At 44.4% G+C, this 15,296-nt stretch overlaps 1 protein-coding gene across 1 annotated transcript in view; it reads left to right on the forward strand.

Moving 5' to 3' along the window:
• PAPPA (pappalysin 1) overlaps positions 1 to 15,296 on the forward strand; it is a 214,350-nt gene that overhangs the window by 117,321 nt on the left and 81,733 nt on the right. Inside the window, exon 11 of the mRNA XM_084650528.1 lies at positions 3,516 to 3,712. Within this exon, the coding sequence (XP_084506654.1) occupies positions 3,516 to 3,712 (197 nt within the window). The remainder of the gene's footprint in view (positions 1 to 3,515; positions 3,713 to 15,296) is intronic.

Below are 15,296 nucleotides of genomic sequence, written 5' to 3' on the forward strand. Positions count from 1 at the left end.
TTATCATCACGGTTATCTCGCAGGAGAAGAGATTATTGCTTGGCCAAATGTGATTGCATTCAGCGTCACGTCCTGCTTCCTTCCCTGCCTTACTTTGCACACATCCAGTCTTTGCTGTCCTTCTGACTTTGGAAACATTGCTTCCAAGGTCGGTGAAACATCAGCCATGGGTCTTACAAAGAACTGCTGTCCTATTCCACTAGGAATGGAAGTCCCTGACATAATCAGATTTGGTGGTTGGAGCTGGGTAAAGTCTTTCACGCTATGCCAGTACATTCTGGCCAACCAAGGCTCTTGCCAGATTTCTCAGAATGATGGACAAGAGCAGTGTTGAAGAGTCCTTTATTTTAGAATGTGATAAAATTGCCCGAAAGAGTGGATGTATGAATGGACAGGAACCATGCTGAAGGGGATGTTTGGGGCTGATAAGGATGGGGTAAAGAAAGCTTGGATGTATTTGTTACTGCTGAGAGTACCTCGTATTGTCCTGACTATTGTGAAATATAGGGCCCACTTCTCCTCTTTCTGATTCTGAATCCATATAATTCCATTGACTGAGTGGAGTTATGCTGGATGCGCACCACGGAGGGACGACAGTCAAGCCCATAGATTTTCACAAGTAGTGAGGGAAGTCTCAGGAAGACCTGACCAGAACATTACCCAAGTGCGGTATGAAAATTGTGGCTCTGATTCTCAGCTGTGCTGAGCTCCCAAAGCCCCATCTGAAGTCAACAGGAGTTGCAGCTACTCAGCGCCTCTGAAAATCAGTCCCTCTGGTTTCCCTTCAGTCACCCATGTGACGTTAGTTTGGGCACCGGCTAGCATCTTGATTCTGATGTGCACCCCTTCTGCATCTACAAAGTTTGGAAAGAGGTCGGAAAGCTCAGCCTCTTGGGGTTCGCTCATATGTGAGAGTATTTATGTGATGAGGTTTGGAGGCATATTGAAATTCAGAGCCATGAGGTTGGAAACTTTCCAGTATTTATTCCCCCCATAAAAGGACATCTTTAAATGTTTCAGAATGATTTGCTAGTGGCAAGAACACATTCCCTTAAAAAGCAAAATGCCGTTGTAAAACCACTTTTCCTCCCTCATTTTTCAAAGCTTACATCATTGACTGAACACCTGATCTTCTATTGGCTCGCATAAGTAATGCCATTCAGCCAGTGTTACCGACAGGTAATAAAGGGCAGAGCACACTGACTCATTGGGACTGGAATTGGAGATGGGACACACACACACACCACATTGCTGTTTGCTAATCATCTGGGCAGTCTCCATTTAATTCAGACATCTCTGTCTCTCCATTCTGTTCCTCCCTTGGGTTTTGCAGACTCCGAGCAGACAGATTTATTGGGGTCTTAAACATAATCAGGAACAAATTAGCCTCTGTAAGAATCACACACTGGCCTGGATCACAGCTATTCGAAGGCAGCTTCCTCTCCATGTGAATATGAATTAAGTCATCTGATTGGAGCAGGTCTTGAGTATTCTTTTATCCCAAACACATGATGTTATCAGAGGCCCATTACATTTATCATCGCATTAGGAGGGAACATTTGGAAACAGTACAGGAGAACATTGGTTATATAAATTCTGTGCTTACTCCAGTGCCTATAGTGACAAATCAGTCTGTTTGTGGAGATTGTGTATAAATGTGTATGTGTAGGATGGATGTGTGGATGGAGAGTGTGTCTCTGTTAGTGGGGCTATCCCTGCATGGGGGTTGTGTGCATGGATGAGTATTGGTGGGCTATGAGCGGGTATGTGCGTGCATTTGCACGTACATGTGTTTGTCAATAAATGTGTGTCTCAGTCAGTGTGTGTCCGTGAGCAAGCTGCCTCAGAGTGTCTGTACTTGCCATGTGTCTGTCTATAAGGGAAAGTCTGGGTTTTTTTAAGTTTGGCGGTCTTTAGTTGCTTGTACTTTTAAAGGAAATCGGTCTCTTTATAAGAGAACATAAAACCCTTTTTCCAAAGAATAAGTGGTGTTTTTCTTTGGGTTATTTACCACCATCTTTCCAGACCTGAATATTTCTTGGAGATTTCTGTTCAGATCCTCCCCTAATCTGGGATGTCGTTTTCCAAAAACCGTGCACAGCTTTGGCCGCTTGATACCAGAGTTACCCAGGCATGTCAGAGAGATGTCTAAAAGCGTTAGTGCACATGTGAAGGAAAGGTAAATAGAAAAAGAGCTGAAGAGGCATGAAATGGTGGAGTTCTTCTTTAGGTGACCACAGATGTCAGAAGCAAGGGAATGCAGCATGCAAGTGTTCATTGTCTTCTTGTTACCTTCCACTCTTTTGACCAGGCCTGATATTAAGGGATTAGAATCTTACATTGGGGTGGGTGGGGGGAGGGGAGAGAAACTCATTACATAATTGAATTATAATAAACTGATTTATTCTGGCTCATGCAATGGTATTTCATTGTGTAAACTATGAGGAAAAATAAACAGGGGGTTTCGTATTTTGGAAGTGACTCAAAATTGAGTGACTATTGAATTTTCTGACACCTATCTTCAGAAAGGACTCAATTCTCATCCGGGGTCACTTCCACCATTCCAACTAGCCGCTCATGCCAATTTCCTACCATTTTTGCAGTAACTTCTTTACCAGACAAAAATACAACAGCATGTTGGGACTGGATGCTTGGCAATGATAACATGATATAAACTGGGATACTGATAGGTCAGAGATTTAATTCTCAGTGAGGCCTTCAGTGACTGAAAGTCATTACTGGTCTGAAGTCTGTTTAAAAGAAGAGGGTTGGTCTCCGTTCAGTTCCTACTGGGTGAGCGTCACAGACGCAACCTCAAAAATCTGGCACTAATGGGCATCTTTGCTGGCGGTCTCATTAGAGAAGCCACAGAATAAATGAATAAAGAGATTTAAGTCCCCTCTTGCTTCTGATCCTTCCAGGTCAAGTCTAAGTCACATCGGTTGGGGCGGTATGTGTGTGGCAAGTTTACCCTTCCGCTGCCCACGCTGTATCTGAATAAACAGATACATTTGGCCTTTAGTTTCTCCCTAGGGCTGTTCATTTGGCAGTGTTGACCATCACTGAATTTAGTTTTTGTCGTTTTGCAAGTGTCATTTAAGAACAAAAAAGGGAAACATTGTGGACCCAATTCTCTGTTGGCTTAACTCCATCAAAGTCAATGAAGTTCTGCCAGCTAAGAATTTGGCCCTGTAAGTGCATTTTCTTTCTCAGCACTAAGCTTTAGTAAGATCCTTTAAAAATGGATACAGGTAAAAATATGCAGGGAAGACACGGGCTAGGAAGTATCCTGGGGACTTTCATATGGCAGAAGAGCTGCATTCTTTCTTTGTTCTGCTTTCTTAAAATCATATCATCTTGCACTGCTAAATGACCACTGCCATTACGGCACATGGACCTGGATGGGGGATGCATTACCACTTCCTTTGCCTGGCCTATTGTGACCCAAGCAACTGGGGACACAGGTGAGTGTGGGAAGTCCTTAGTAATTATTCCTCTTTGATTTCTCACTGCAGACGAGCCCAGCAGGTGCTACTTCCATGATGGTGATGGGGTATGTGAGGAGTTTGAGCAAATGACCAGCATCAAAGACTGTGGGGTTTATACCCCCAAAGGCTTCCTAGACCAGTGGGCTTCCAATGCGTCAGTCTCTCATCATAGTGACCAGGGGTGCCCAGGCTGGGTGGTCATTGGTCAGCCAGCAGCAACTCAGGTAAGAAAGACCCAAGCCCTCTTCACCTGCTGTAAAGCTAAGTCCAACAATGCAAAACTTCCATCTGTAGATCCATCCAATTAACTTGCAACTTGGATCAGGAAAGCTACTGAGGTTAGCTGTCTTCAGTATGAGTCTGCCAAGCAGCAACGAGCTCCAGATTCTGCCTCTAATGACCGGGTAGGAACTGGCTCAAACTACTGGTCTCTCTGCTTCTGAATCCTATCTAATAGTGGCCAGTATGTGCTGCTTCAGAGGAAGAACTCTGCAAGAGGCCATTGTAAAATAATCTGCCCGCAAGGAAGGTTTCCTCCTAAAGCCCATTCGTTAAAGTTACCTTATGTACCAAAGCTTGAAGATTTATATCCCTTCCAAAGCATTTGTTTATTCATATCTATTGCTTGTAAGGCTGGATATTCCTGTTATCTGTATTGATATTGAATCCTTTTTGGAATCTCTTGACTTTGATGCTATCTTGTGGCAATGAGTTCCAAAGGCTAACCGTGTGTTGTATGAAGGAATATTTTCTTCTAACAGTTTTGAATTTGTCACTTTTCAGTGTCATTGAATGTCCCCTCATTCTTATTTTCTGAGAAAGGGTGAACAGTGGGGATCAATCGATCTGCTTTGTACCATTCATTACTTTGTATACTTTCGTCATGAGTACTTCTCTAAAGTAAGCAGCTCCTCACTACCTGTTCCCCTGGTAGAACTACCCATGATTATCTAGAATGGGTCATGGAAGGGCAGTGTAGAGGGACGTGTAATGTCAACATATACAGCAAAAGATTGAACTGTGAATTATACATTCTAAACACTTCCAAGAGGCCTGCAAGTGAGAATAACTTTCACCAAACCACTTGGTCCAGTTTATATTGTACATGAATCTGTAACCAGTTAGTGACAAAGTCCACTCCAAAAACATAAAGTGCCATTAGTATTGGGTTAGTACCATGGCAGCATCAAGTTTACTACCAGCCTAGGATTGCATGTGGTTGCCTTGTGGTTACCTGTTTGATATGATCTTTTATTCTTTCTGTGCACAGGTGCCCCTGCTCCTCCTCCCTCTCCATTCTCTGTGCATTAGAACATTCCAAAATGCATGGCCTAATATGCTTCTGGCACTGCTCAGTGTGCGTGTCCCCCAGGCACTCTATCCCAGCTGAGGCACTGCAGGATAGCAGATCTGTTTTCGTAGTGTACTAATACAAATACACGTAGGCAGTGAAGTAGGGGACATACGATCATGCTGTGGAAAAAAACCCTACTGTGTGGCCACAAGTCAAGCATGTTTGTTGTACCCAGCTGAGACGAGGTTGTCACAGCCTCATGAAGAAAATATACATACGGGAGGGACACTGTTGCATCACACAGGCTCAATGCATGTAAACATGTCTCCCCCTTGTGACTGGCCACAGTGCCCCTAAGAGCTGACACTCCCAGATAAAGGATATTCCTTTAGCTCAACAGGTAGGCCTTTGTACTTTTGGTGCTTAAGGGCCCAGGGTGTGTCCCCATTAACAACCATGGAGTCTGTATGTATGTGGCCATGTTCCCATTGCACTAGTGCATTAAGTTCATTGACCTTCTGAAGTTAAAGACATATGTGTATGGCGCCATTGTTTTCCACATGACCAAGGCAGCTTCATAACTTGCAGAACAGCTCATTACATATCACCGTGGAACATGTAGACCAGGCAACGAGGAGTCCGGTGGCACCTTAAAGACTAACAAATTTATTTGGGCATAAGCTTTCGTGGATAAAAAACCCACTTCTTCGGATGCATCTAAAGAAGTGTTTTTTTTACCCACAAAAGCTTATGCCCAAGTAAATCTGTTGGTCTTTAAGGTACACCGGACTCCACAGTCTGTATCCACAAAAACAATGACACGACTACCCCCTGATACTTAGACCAGGCAGTACGCCATCAGCATCTTAACAAGAAGCCCTGACAGGGTGAAAATTAACCTAAGACCCCCCTCTAATCACTGCATGTGACAATCAGTGGAGCGCTGACTCCTCCAGCTTCATTATCTGCCCAAAGCACCCAAGCCTGTGGTTTCTTTTTCCTACGGAGATTACTGGTGGAAGGGATGCCTTTCCCCATCAGAACAGTATTCAGAGTTGTGTGTGTGTGTGTGTGTGTATTTTCAGTTATAGTTTTTCATGGTGTTGTAGTCTTTTGCTTGAAAATAAAAAGGCATTTGTGCTGGCTTTCCCCATCTGAATCCCCTGAAATGAGTGTGGCACATGATAATACACAAAATACGTAAGCTCACTGTTTGCTAACTATCCATGCTTTCCGTAATTAAAATGGCACTGTCAAGGTGCTTTAAAAACATTTTAAGTACTTTCTTTTTAAAGTCACTTCGGGTGTTTCTCCCCCTCCCCCCCATCTTTGGATATTTGAAATTGTTTTCTCACCACAACTTTATTTCTGTCCAAGGCTGCTCCCGAGCAGCAGTTTGTTCACATTAGTTAGCTACTGTCATGTCATTCATAAGTCTTGGGCTCGGTGTCTTTCCTTGATATTGTAGAGTGGCTTCTGAGTATTGGCCTGATCGCATTTGTTAGCTATTCTGGGTTTGTTTACAAGCAATGTACTGAGCCCAGTTGCTTGCTATGGTAGGGCTGGTTGTTCATGAGAACTGTATTGCACAAGTTTGTTTGATGTTCTAAGATTACCCGTGGGACTGGATTGCATGTGTTTTGTTATTGTAGGGTTACTCATGAGTACTAGATTGATAAATATTGAAATACTAAGAAAAAAAGAGAAGCTACAATATCCAGTCTGTTTTTTGGATATCCAGTGTCCAAAATGCTTGTAAAGAATGACACCATCTTGGCACACAGGTATAAATTTGAAAAATGGAGAGGCCAAACCTCCCCTCACCTTTTAAGTAGTCACACTTTCCACAGAGGCAAAAATGATAGACCGGCCACTTCTATTTTCCTGGCAGCCACTGTTCAGAGCTGATTAAGAAATATTCTCAGAACTAATAATGTCACATTTAAAGCCAAATTGGACCAGTCAGCAATACTGCACAAATGCCAAGCTACTTGTACCTACACCGTATTTTCTTGATTTCTAAGTTCTCATCCTCTGATGACGTTTCATGCAGGGGCAACTAGTTATCCGTCACTGATGGACAAGGAGTTTCTGGGCAACCTACACACTGTCGGGCAACTCTTCAACCTACAAATCTTTCAGTAGGTTTTTAAGGATCTTCTCTTTTCCATAAATGCTTTGAGAATCATTATCCAGGCACATGCCTTATGCATGTGGTGTTTCCTTGGAACTTTTCGTGTGCTGGAGGTTGCTGAGGCTGGTGTCATTCTTTACAGGACCTGGGCTAGATCCTCAGCTAGTGTAAGTCAGTGAAACACCACGAACAGCAGTGGAGCTAAGTCGATGTACAGCAGCTGAAGATAGGACCCCACGTCTGCATTAGCCCTGTTTTTTACAATTCCTTATTGCTGTCACTGTAGGTGATACTCTAGTGGGAGTGCTAGTGTGGCCAGGGGTTCTTTAATCACTGTGCCATAGAGACCTACCTTGAGAAGGCTAGAACGTTTTCCATACTGGAAGCCCCTGAGAGCCCCCTCTTCCCATTTAGCTGGCACCTTGCTGGGTCCCGTTTAGAAATATGGGATGGCAAGATTAATGCATCCCCCAGCCCGCACACTAGTAACCCTTGCATTAGACGACACAGTGGTTAACATGCCGGCTCTCCCAGTCCACTCTAGGACCTCTGCCACCGCCACCATGAGTAAAGGTGCACCAGTGGAGAGTTTTAAGGAAGAAAGTCTGCTGTGGACTAGACAGAGTGCGAATGGGAGGCCACATTGCTTTTCACTGGGATTTGAGGAGGCAGGTTTGGCTAGAAGGCTACATATTCGGTCAGCGTTCTCATTGTGCATGTGTTTCCCTTATTTTCCAACAGCACCAAACAGAGGGGTTTGTTTGTTTGTTTGTTTTTAGAGCAGGTTGCATCAAATCACACTCTTGTGTTTGGGGGGGTGTTGTTTTGTTTTTGTTGTTGTTGCTTTTTAGAGCAAGCTTTCGGCACAGCTTTGCCTTTGCTAATATCCTTTATGGGAAGTCCACACAAATGCTAACAGGCTGGTTTCAGGAAGGATTGTTTACCTTGGAGATCTTCTGAAGGGAAATCCACTGTTTTATGAGCGAAAAGCAGATGGAGCGCTCGCGTGTGTGGAGTGACCACAGGGGGCCTGGGAGGCCATTTCGCCTCACCTCTGGTTGGCATCGCTCCCACTTGTGGATGGCTAACTCTTTTGTGGTTTAATTCCCATTGAGCCGTTAAGTGGTTTTAATAAAGGAATAAAAAGAGAATCTTTGGATAGCTTACTATTGCACTTACAGCAAGCCCTGCTTGTTATTATCCCACTTATATCAACATGGCGTGCAGGACCCAGAAGCTGATGTTTGCATTGGCGACCTTCAGTGCCAGCCCCTAAATAGCTTAGCAGGCCTTGATTGCATTTCCTCCCAATTGTGCAGAAGCTGATTACAGCAAGTCACCGTGTAAATATTCAGTTTATGTTTGCTGCTGGTACCTGTGTTGTCCCCTGGATGGAAAGGAAGCAGGGCTCAGTTGTAACTAATCTAAAGGAGATTTTGTATTGAGTCTGCTGGACACAGAGAGACCCTGTGGTTCTTTCTGGCTTTTAAGCTCCCAGACTGACTCATATACCCTGTGCTGCCTAGGGTCACCACACAGGGACTCCCACTGGAGTAAGAAGTCATGGAAAGGGACTGTTGTTCTGTTGTTACTTCTGTACCCTCTCTCAGTTCTTACACTTCTACAAACCCATGTGTATAAGCAATAAGCACATCACTCTCCCTGCTGCAAAAGCCTTTCTAGAATTACAGAACCGCTGACCTGCTGATATTGTGTGTGCTAGGAGAGAGAGAGCCCCCTGCATAAAGGAAATAACAGCACTGCAAAATGGGGATCTGGGAGGGTGGGGGGAGTAGAGCAATTACGGTAATGACATTGACAAGGATGAAGAATCCACTCCCAGGTTTCTGCCACATAGTTTTATTTCAACAAATAAATATAGCTCAGAAGAGAATTCCCCAAAGATCTGGCAATGCCAATAAATATAATAATCCTGGATGGGGGTGGGGAAAAGAGGAAACCCGCCACTTCCTTTGAGGTGACCTGCTTGAGAAAAGGGAAGGTGTCTGTCTCTTGGCCCTGCAAGTGGCCGTGTCCGAATTTCCCTGTTAGAAGCCGCGTGCTCCTGCTCGTCAGCAGTGACATGTCTGTTGTGCTTGGATTGAGAAACAATCCCCAGTTTTAATAAGATGATTTGCTTTGTAAATGTCTTGGTTATTGATAGCACATCCAGGCTTTGAACTGCTGGCCTCTTGGTTGACACAGAATCCTGCTAAGGGTATGTCTACACTGGAATAAAAGACCCATGGCACAGCCGTGGCTGGCCCAGGTCAGCTGACTCAGGCTCATGGGGCATGGGCTGCAGGGCTAAAAATCTGTGTAGACGTTTGGGCTCAGGCTGAAGCCTGGACTCTGGGACTCTCCTCCCAGGGAGCCCAAACAATTTTTATAGCCCAAGCCCGAGTCAGCTGAGCTGGGCCAGCCGCAGGTGTTTAATTGCTGTGCCGATATACCCTAAGAGGAACCATTAGTCGTGGAACCATGACTGAGCAGAGGCTGTGTCAGGGTTCCTTCCCCACTCTGAACTCTAGGGGACAGATGTGGGGACCCGCATGAAAGACCCCCTAAGCTTATTCTTACCAGCTTAGGTTAAAAACTCCCCAAGGCACAAACTTTGCCTTGTCCTTGAACCCTATGCTGCCACCACCAAGCGTTTTAAACAAAGAACAGGGAAAGAGGCCACTTGGAGACTCTTCCCCCAAAATATCCCCCCAAGCCCTACACATCACATTTCCTGGGGAGGCTTGAGAATAATATCCTAACCAATTGGTTACAAAATTATCCAAAGACCCAAACCCCTGGATCTTGGAACAATGGAAAAATCAGTCAGGTTCTTAAAAGAAGGATTCTATTAAAAAAAAAAAAAAGAAAGGTAAAAATCATCTCTGTAAAATCAGGATGGAAAATACTTTACAGGGTATTCAGATTCAAAACACAGAGGATCCCCCCTCTGGGCAAAACCTTAAAGTTACAGAAAACAGAAAGGTGAGAAAACCTGGATTTGTGCTGGAAATGGCCCAACTTGATTATCATACACATTGTAAGGAGAGTGATCACTTTAGATAAGCTATTACCAGCAGGAGAGTGGGGTGGGAGGAGGTATTTTTTCATGCTTTGTGTGTATATGAAAAGATCTTCTACACTTTCCACAGTATGCATCCGATGAAGTGAGCTGTAGCTCACGAAAGCTCATGCTCAAATAAATTGGTTAGTCTCTAAGGTGCCACAAGTACTCCTTTTCTTTTTGAGAAAACAGAAATAAACCTCCCTCTTAACACAGGAAAAATTCACATAAAACAAAAGATAAACTAATCCGCCTTGCCTGGCTTACCTTTACTGGTTGCAATATTGGAGACTTGGATTAGGATGGGTTGGAGAAGATGGATTTCAGTCCCAAGAGAGATCAACCACGTAAACAAAGAGCACAAACAAAACCCTCCCCCCCCCAGATTTGAAAGTATCTTGTCTCCTTATTGGTCCTTTGGGTCAGGTGCCAGCCAGGTTAGCTGAGCTTCTTAACCCTTTACAGGTCGCAGGATGTTGCCTCTGGCCAGGAGGGATTTTATAGCACTGTATGTAGGAAGGTGGTTACCCTTCCCTTTATATTTATGACAGGCTGGTTCTGGAAAACAGTGAGCTGGGTCCTAGTTGCTTTCTGTTGCAAAAGAACTGTCTGTTTCTCTTTCAAGCCTATGCTCCGCTCATGTAGATGGATTTCTAGTACTGATCTTCCTGAGTGCCTGAATTCGGTTCAGTAAGTCCTTAAAACCAGACCTTGGCCCAGAGTCTACTGACCAGATAACTGGGTCCCTGGCCTAAAGGCTGTTTTGTCTTACGCCATCTGCCAGTGGTTAGTCCAGCAGCTCAGATTAACTTAACATAGCAGCATTGTGGCCAGACCCCTTTTTTCACCAGCCATGCACCTGCACCAGAGCCAAGAATGGTCTGATGCAGGACCTACTACAGTGGCCATATGCCACCCAAGCTTCCAGCACTCCAAGGGAATCCTCAGTTGGCCATTGATAGCAGGTTTGAGTCTGCCAAGGAGCTGGCCTCTTGCCACTGTGCCAAACTGGGCTGGAAATCTCAAAAGAATGATCTTTCCCAGGAGACCTCTGGCACTTCCACTCCATGGCTCAATAGTGGCACTTAGTGCATCATTTGAAGATCTCAATTGCTTTACAAATATGAATTAATTTAGCCTCATCACAGCCCCACTCTGAGATGGGGGGTTTCTTATCAGTTTAACAGATGGGGAAATTGAGGCATAGAGAGTGAAGTCACTTGTTTAAGGTTACCCGGCAGGTACACAGTAATAGAACCCAGGCCTCCTGAGTCCTAGTTGGTACCCTGTCCACTGGGCCACACTGGCTAGGATTAGACTGTCCTGCTTCCCAGAACTAGGAAATTCAGAGGCCCTCATAAATGAAAGACGTTATCCTGGTATTTTCAAATCTTAAAGAAAGGTTGGTTCAAATTCGTGGGTGTCTGTTCTTATCACCTCTCTCTGGGAAAACATGATTTTTCAGCTCTTTTGCTAAGGGTGATCAAGTGTTTTTCATCAATCTGCTGCAGTCCAACAAGTGTATCGCCAGCCACCTAGTCTTGTTGATCTTCTGTCCCCTGCTGGAGGTGGCTCATCTGGGAGGCTGGAAGGATGTCCCTCAGTAATGACACCATCCCTCCTGTGCATAACTCAGATTGGTGTTTTGAGGAAATCTACAGTTCAAAGTAAAATTGAATGAGAAGTAGGATTTCCATGTGTGCTGACCGGCATGAAAAGGCTGTATTGAATAGAGAAGATTGGAAAAGACAGTTATCTTAATGAGCAATCAGGGATTAGATAGTAAAAAGGGTAGAATGCTAAGCACTTGACTGCATTCCCTGTTAGAACAAAAAGAAAAGGAGTACTTGTGGCACCTTAGAGACTAACCAATTTATTTGAGCATGAGCTTACGAAAGCTCATGCTCAAATAAATTGGTTAGTCTCTAAGGTGCCACAAGTACTCCTTTTCTTTTTGCGAATACAGACTAACACGGCTGTTACTCTGAAACCTGTTAGAACAATGGTCTGTCTCCCACTCACTTCCTTAAGCATTTATTTCATCTTTGCAGTAGTAAACACCAGCCCGCATGCTGAATGTAGTAGTCTCAGGCCAATTCCTGAGAGGAGGACAGTGAGGAAACATAGTGAGATGTCAGAGGAGATTCCAAGCTATTTTACCAAACACTGGAGGGATTCCCTTCCATCCTTTGGTTTTCAGAACAATTTTTCAAGCGCACATGTGCAAGTCATCTAAAGGAAACAGAACAGTGAGGACCAGGGGCTGGTACACTGTGTTCCCTTTGTGTACTGTTCAGAAAATAGATAAAAGAAACAAAGGATGATGCAGTGAGCAATGCCACCATCAGGACTTGCAGAGAGGTTTAATCTGACCTTTTTCAGAAATGAAGATCAAACTGAAAGTCCTCAGGTACTGGAAACTGCTGCTGCCTGGCTAAGACCTGGAGGCATTTACCACTAGCAAAACACGATCAGGAGTCCATAACACTGGTACTAAATTAAGGCCAGAACTTGAGGGAAGGTAGGTAGGTAGGTTGTCTCTAATGAAAAACCTCGTCTGCATTTTCAGGGAACCAGTACAGTACATCATTTAATCATCCTGCCTGTTATACACACAGAGAACAGAAAACAGGCCTGGTTGGCACCCCCCTCTCATCAGGGAGATGGAAAGTGGGTACCTGGTACAATCAGAGTGCTCACTAGCATAAACTCTTGTGAATGGAGACATCTCCCCTCCTTTGCTCTTGCCACTCCACCTGCTGGTCTCTGTGCCTGTGGCTGCTGTACCCTTGTGATTCGCAACGTGTACAGCAGTAAACCTGGGGTAGCTCCCCTACATCCAATCTGGATTGTTTGTTTCAGGTCTCTCTCTGTTCCGAGCAGAACGATCGGACATAAATGCATCACCACGGTCGCATTGTTCATGCATGAAGGGATCACAGCATTTCTCTTCCCGCCCCCTCCCCAACCCTCGTCTGACTCTCTCCCCCATGCAGCTTCACCGTAGTTTGCATAATTTCCCTTTGCAGCAGGAAATAAAACCTGCTTAAAGCACTGCCAGTCAATCAAGCTAGGTTAAAAATATGCTTGTAGATTAGTTTTGATTGAATTTAAAAATAATAATAATAAGAAGATGATGAAGAGGGGTGCAGGAGTGATGCCAGCGTGGCCTTTACTATGTAATTTGGTTTCATGTTCTGCATGAGAAAACATGTAAAATATGTAAACAGAGCTCTCCAAGATTGTAATGTAGCTACAAAGCCACAGATACACAGACAGGCAGGGTGCTATTCTTCAGCAGAACGGAATGCCATCCTCAAAACCACACGCTCATTTCTTTAAGCCTGAAAGTAAACTTTCTCATGCCAGCAGTGGAGAATTTATGTTTTTCTTTAAATGAAGGCTTGTCTGGGCTGCTTGTCCAGAGTATTGTAGGCATTTAGGCCTACGTTGTCAGAAAGGGCCGGGTATCGCTCAATTTTTGGGTGTCCAACTTGAGGCACCTTAATGAGGCATGATTTTCAGGGGATGGGTGCTCACTCTGCCAGTGTCTGAAAGTCAAGCCACTTGAAGAGGTGTCAGGCACCCAAGATCACTTGCTGGATTTGAAAATGTGAGACCTTGGGGCCAGATCCGCAGCTGGTATAAATTGGCCTATTACCATTGGCCACTGGTTCCTCAACTCAGTGACCTAATACTGAGGAATCCAAAATTAGTGACCATGTTTGAAAATGTTGGCCTTAGGGACTGATTTTCCCTGTTCCCTTTGAAGTCACTTCCTTAGGAGTGTTGGATGCTCAGCAGCTCCAAAAAGCAGGCTTAATTCTCCACTCAGATAAATGGCTGCAAAGCCCATTGGTATCAGTGGAAGCTGTGCAACGTATCTGATACCACAACTAGGCCTTCAGGACCCAGTTTTCAATCATGGATGCCTAAAGGTCATGTTCGCAAAAAGAAAAGGAGTACTTGTGGCACCTTAGAGACTAACCAATTTATTTGAGCATGTTGTGAACTTCTCACTCAGTGCTGCTGTTATTGACACGAGCAGTCCCACCGTCTGTGTGTGTGGGTAAGAGATGGTGGCACACATTTCAGCAGAACATTTTGGTCTCCTTCCCAGCTGATTTCAGTCGGATGGCTCCTGTGCATAACTACTCACAAATGTGAGTAAGGGGTTCACAGCATGACTCTAAGTTGTTATAACGCTTTGCACTTCTAGCAGAGGTGACTTCACTATCACTTGTTAATTAATCCTTACATCACTCCTTTGAGGCAGAGCAATAATGAGAAAATTAAGGCCCAGAGTAGAGGTGACATGTTCACAGTCATGCAGTGAGTCTGAGCCAGGCATTAAACTTACATATCCTGATTCCCAGTGGCATGCTTGAACTGTGGCCATAAAGAACGCATGCTTGTGAGCAAGTAGGTAAATACACATACAAAACTGGTGATCACCTACGAAAGTATGTATATATTTGTGCATACAGGGAGCTGGTTGCACATGCACATTATTTGTGAACTCAATTTGCACATCTCAGGTTTAAAGATGTGGCCTTTGCTTCCAATATAAATGAAATGTGTGTGAAGGTTTAACTGTGCATGTGTTTTAATGCAGGCCCCAGAAGTCAAGGAATAGCAGATTTTCCAAGGTATTTAGGTGCTTAAAGAAATGCATGTTAGACACCTAACTCCCATTGAGTTTCAATGGGAGTTAGATGTCTAACCTGGTTTGGAGCTTTGAAAATCCCACTAGACACCTATCTGCATCTTCAGGCACTTCAGTACCTTTGAAAACCCAGCCTTCAGAGTCAAGTAGCTCCCTCCTTGATACAGACCTGCACTATTCCCAACCATAAACTATTGGAAAAGAACAGTATTGGAATATGGAGTTTCTGTTCCATCCCCAGCAGCGATTTCTGAGAAAGGCTGAGCCTGCCACAGCTGTGAGCAGTCCTACTCTATCTTCTGAAGGGACTATGCCTGAGAGAGACTGAGACTGCGGTAGCTGTGAGCTCTCTCTCACAGAGTTCACTCCTGCTTTATTCCCTACTGTGACTTCTGTTGGGAAAGACAGGGACTGGAATAGTTGTGAACTCCCTCACTATCCTGGGAAGTTCTAGGGGGAAATATTCCAAACAGTCTTCTGGTTTCATTAATCAAAGTTTGAAGCTCATCAGAGCTACCGGAGCTGTTCTGCAGCCTGATAAAAGTGAGGGGCTTTCCCAGACACCTGCAGTAAAACTTCACTTGGATGCAGATGTGAACGGTTGCATGCCAAAGGAAGCAACTGGCTGCTGCTCTAGGAAGGGTCTCTTT

This window comes from Lepidochelys olivacea, assembly GCF_965140295.1.
Source record: "Lepidochelys olivacea isolate rLepOli2 genome assembly, chromosome: 16".
Lineage (NCBI taxonomy): Eukaryota > Metazoa > Chordata > Testudines > Cheloniidae > Lepidochelys > Lepidochelys olivacea.